At 47.1% G+C, this 4,793-nt stretch overlaps 1 protein-coding gene across 1 annotated transcript; it reads right to left on the bottom strand.

Moving 5' to 3' along the window:
* Positions 1 to 431: 431 nt before the first annotated feature.
* socs3b (suppressor of cytokine signaling 3b) lies at positions 432 to 4,469 on the bottom strand. Its single transcript, XM_039788493.1, has 3 exons — positions 4,233 to 4,469; positions 3,087 to 3,432; positions 432 to 2,975 (listed from the first exon to the last, which is right to left on the bottom strand). The coding sequence occupies exons 2-3, from the start codon at positions 3,213 to 3,215 to the stop codon at positions 2,424 to 2,426; spliced, it is 681 nt and encodes a 226-aa protein (XP_039644427.1). The 5' UTR covers positions 3,216 to 3,432; positions 4,233 to 4,469; the 3' UTR covers positions 432 to 2,423.
* Positions 4,470 to 4,793: the final 324 nt, after the last annotated feature.

The following is a 4,793-nucleotide window of genomic DNA, read 5'->3' as shown; positions in this document are numbered from 1 at the left end:
GGCAAAATCATGACCACACCCCTTCCTATATGTTCTCTGATGCCTATGGAATTTACCCACAATGCCCTAGCAGAGAAAACAAGAAGTGATGATTTTATCCCTATATGAATGCTTGAGCTCGTAGCGACGGTCCGGCTGTTTAAAGCCTGCCGACTGAATAAACACTGCTTTGTTTAACTAGGAAATCCCATTTGACAGGTAATAATGTGGTAGTGAGGCCAGGCATTGCTGGAATACAGACTGCCTAACAATACGTTACGGTAAGTTTATAGCCTATCCAGTTAATATTGACTCAGTAAAGGAAGAGAGGCAAAAGAAAGGAGGCAAAGAAACAAACAGTGAAGGAATACACAGGGCAAATGCATTGACTTTTGTAAAAATAGTGCTCTTTAATATAAATTATTGAAATATTTTAGAAATATAAATATGTGCAATGTTTCCTTTTCATTTATTTTGTTGTAATGCTTGTCATTTTAGATATTACAGCTTGTATTATGCCAGACTAGTGGCCAGCCTTTTGCGAGAGTCTTTATAAAAGACAAAATGATTCACATACACGTGTGGTCCAAATGGTGCAACACACACTAAAATTGATGTTAGAAAATAAGACTGAGATTTGACCCAAAAAACTACTAGGCTATTACTATTTTAGCGCTCTTGTCTCAAGTGGCCACATGAGATCACAATATTGTATGATGTGAAAAGGCTACCACTCCAATATGGATCACAGGTAAGTATGAGCACTAGTCAAACACAGACAAAAACAATTCTGATCAAATCTTGTTTTACAAAAAATGCTTTCTTTTTTTTTTTTTCTTCTTTTTTTTTTTTAAGAATTGCTTTAAGGAAGTGTTCCCTTAAAATTCAGACAGACAAACCCAACTGTCCGCTCCTCCTTCAGAGGTAACAATGGAAGGTAAGATGGGGGCGAGAAACCTTTCAGTTACAGGGATTAAAACCGTCCAGTTCGTTTTCCTCATGAACGGCGATGTAAGGAAATCAGGAGGAAGGGCGCAGACGCTCAATCACACAAAAAGAAATACGCTTGAGATGATCACGTTAAAGACAATCACTGTTAGAGGTTCTAAAAGACAGAATTAAGACTCAGCCAAAACTTTCTTATTCACATCTTCTTAGCGAACCTGGCTTTATATTTACAGGAGCAGCTTCCTGTTGAGCCTGTTGATCATTTCCTCTAACCCTGGGACATCCATCACATCAATGTTTTTGTTTAGCTGTATACCAGTATGTCTCCTCCCCCTTCTCCCCTACCCTAGCCCCCCTCCCCAGTTCTCTGTCCTCTTCAATTTCCCTTTCCTAATCCTATTTCCCGCTCTTCTTTTTCCTTCTCACACCCCCCCTAAATTTCTTGGATCATCATTGTCGTCATTCCCCAAGGAGCTTTTACAGTGTCGCTGACATTTTTCCAGCCAGTCTGGATAAAAATAAGTTTGGCTGTTTTGTTTGGTGTTGAGCCAAGGCTTTTGTCTCAGTAACATGCTTTTGTCTCAGCAACAGCAGTCTGTTTTCTGTTACTGTCAAAGCGCACATGCAACTCAAAGGGTTGCAGGAGAAGGTAATGGAGGAGAACCATGAAACAAACGGAGAAGGAGAAGATGCTTTGCAAAGCTTTTTTTCCCTCTCTTGTTCCCACGCTAACAAAAACCTACATGCTGGCCTGTACCTGTATGTGTGTTTGTGTTTGTGTGTGTGTAGCTAGCGTGCATTACCACCCATCTATGAGGCAACATTTGCGGGAAGTAGCAATGGAAATGTGTTTGCCACCACAACACACAAACACACACACACACTCAGACAAACAAATACTGTATGTTCTCTGTCTTGGGCCCCTCGTTTGGACTTTGCCTTTTCTCTGTAACTCCTCCTTCATTCACCCCCTCTGTTCTTTGTTGTCTTTCTTTCTGTCCGGTGATCCAAAGAGTTGTAAATGTCAGGCTGACAGAGGGAGAGGTTTCTTCTTGAGCACATTAAAACCACAGGGATCACTGGTGGCGTATTGATCACGTCGTTACTGTCGTCGTAATATCGACCAATCGGGTTAATCTTCTACGAGGCTCTGCTCTGCGTCTGAGTCAGTCATAGGAAACATTGACCTTTGACCCCTGGCTTTATTTGCCACTCACATTAGTGGTCAGTTTATACAAGGCAGGACGGACGAGGTAATCGTTGGTTACCTAAAATCACACTCCTCATCCCAGACCCCAGGTCAGTGGGAGACTCTAGGTAGAGGGTGTCCGTCAGTGTTGAAGCAGATCTGGGTCACAATTAAAAACTGACCTCACATTGGCATCTAAGGCTAACTCTGGTCAGTATCTGGCACATATTCACGTATGCGCTGAGAGCTGGTCTGCAGTCCACCAGGCACCTGGTCCGTGTCGTGGAACCTCTGCAGTTCCTGTCAGTCATATTGGAGCGTCGTACTCCTCCAGGAAGTCTCTAAGTGTGTGTGGGAGCTGCTCGGTTCGCTCTGACCCCCCCAGATTGTTCAGGGTCCTCCTGCACATGTGCTGCAGGGATGAGAGAGAACTTGAGAGGGGCCGGTGCAGTTCCAAGGGAATCCTCTCTCCGCCGGTGTGGATCAGATATACGCTGCACCCCTTCTTTTCGGCCTCTCTTGAATTGCCCCCACATGCCCCTTCTCTGCTCCTTCCAGCATCTGGCCCTTTCCCCATGTAGTGCGTTATGAGTTTCAGCACGCAATCAAACTGCGGGGGCTCTTGGGTGTTTTGGGGGTCCGGCTGTAAGAAGAAGCCGCCTCCCTCGCTGTGGATGCGCAGGTTTTTGGTTCCTCGAGCCGTCTGGACAGAGAGGGTGAAGAAGTGGTGGTGGTCTGAGGAATCCCGGATTAGGAAGGTGCCTGGCGGTTCAGAGCGCAGCAGGGAGCTGGCCTCCCGGCCCCCCACAGCCCCCCAGTAAAACCCACTCTCCTGTAGCTTGCGCAACGCACGCATCACCTGAAATAGGTAGAAAAACCTGCCTTTAGTATGTGCTATCAGCCAGGGGGATTTTATTTTATTACTTCAATAAAACACAGCAAATTCTCTAAAGACTCAAATGTGACTGACCTGCTGGTAGTGTGCATGCGAGCTGAAGGGCTTGTAGTGATGCGGGGTAAAGTTCGACCCCTGAACCCTACCCTCCGGAGGGGTCACGCTGCTCATGGCGAGGAGGTTGTGACCGTTGAAGGCTACCATGGCGCCATGGCCCCCTGCCTCTGCCCGTTGGTTGAGAGGCAGGGGGCCCAGAACAGGAGCGCCGGGGTGAACAGGTGGAAGGGAGTCTAGGGTAGAGGGAAAGGAAAGAGAGGGGGGATGGGGTGAGGGTGGCGGGGTCACACACCGGGTCCAGGTCCCGGGGGCAGAGGAGTCTGATGCATCCAGAGAGGGGCTGGGAGAGAGCACCTAAACACAGCTGGAGAAAGGGAGCACAGATTATCTATCTATATATATATAGACTGATGCACACATTCAGGCTACAGTCTCCTCATTCATAAGCATGGGCATAAATACAGGACCACTTTTCCACGCTGGAGCTCTCGGTTTACCACCATAAAATGCAGTTATGGCGACTGTGACAAATGCATAAAGCAAGACTGGGCAGACAGGTTATATTTAGTTTGAATGAGTCCTCGCTTACTCGCGCTGAGCCGGCTGCTGCTGCTGCTGCTGCACCGTGCACCCAGACAGCAACTGGATCCTGATTGCTTTCAATTGTCTTCGATCGGGCGTACCGCAACAAGGGATTTAAAAAACGGGGTCACTGTGAAAGAGTCCGGCTCCCTTTTTCTCTCCCCCCTCTTTCAGTGAATAACTCCTATTCCCTGGTCGGTCGCACTACAGAGGCCCCGTTCTCCGGTTTCAGTGGGACTAAAAAAGGTGTCCCGTCTGGTCTAGTATGCTCTGATCCCCTGAAGGGGAACTAAAGGCGGCTTCACCGGACAGTGCGGGACAGAGGGAAGCAGGAGGCGCCATAACAGAGAACCGCTAACAGAGCCTCTGCTTTGGAAGTCGGTCCACTGTATTCACAATATTGCAACAACCCACAAATCCCACTTCCATCCCCCTCGGCTGCACTGCAACGGGAGTCCAAGCAGCTAAAAACAACTGCTGTGCTTTCACCTGCATTATAACCTCCCTCTTTTCTGTCATTTTGTCTGCTTGAATGATGCGTAAAGACCCTGCTTTTGATGTCTTTTTAGTCTTTTAACTTACCTTGCGGATATGTTCAGCCCCGCACCGCAGCCACTCGTCGCCAAAGGAAAATATATGCAAACTACCCGAGAGTAGTGCTAAATTAATTATTAACTCAGGCATTAAAATCCAAAAAAAAGGATCCAAAACGTGTGTGGGGTTCTTTCCTGACCGGAGGAATGTGGTGGCGGCGATATCTGCCGTAAAGATCGTGTCTGTGTGTGGAGGAAGGTTACCGGAGGTTGTTTCCAGTGAGTTAAGCCGATGTTCGTAAGGCTCCACCTCCTCCGTTCAGAGGTTCTTCCCGTAAACACGCACGCACACGCACACACACACGCACGCAAAGAACACACGCACGTGTGCGAGCTCTTTCTTGGCAGATTGCCAATAAATAATCAGCGTGACCTTTGTCGGGCTGTTTCCTGGTACTGGTGGGTTCCCTTCTGCTAAAAAGCTCCACATATGGAACAATACAGAATAATATGTTACATCATTATATGCATGTTACAGACTTTAGCGGCAGATATAGATAGGAGTCTAAATATTGTGCAACATGATAACTCCATATAACCTACACTGAGA

Source organism: Perca fluviatilis, chromosome 21 (genome assembly GCF_010015445.1).
Source record: "Perca fluviatilis chromosome 21, GENO_Pfluv_1.0, whole genome shotgun sequence".
NCBI classification, from domain to species: Eukaryota; Metazoa; Chordata; class Actinopteri; order Perciformes; family Percidae; genus Perca; species Perca fluviatilis.
The sequence above is the reverse complement of the archived record's forward strand: the minus strand, read 5'-3'. Positions and strand labels throughout refer to the sequence as shown.

What these genes read in the sequence shown, in the direction of transcription:
- socs3b (XM_039788493.1), bottom strand. Translation starts at nt 3,215, where the DNA reads ATGGTAGCCTTCAACGGTCACAACCTCCTCGCCATGAGCAGCGTGACC. An exon ending in CGCATGCACACTACCAGCAG is followed by an intron (nt 2,976 to 3,086) that starts GTCAGTCACATT and finishes TACCTATTTCAG; the next exon opens with GTGATGCGTGCGTTGCGCAA.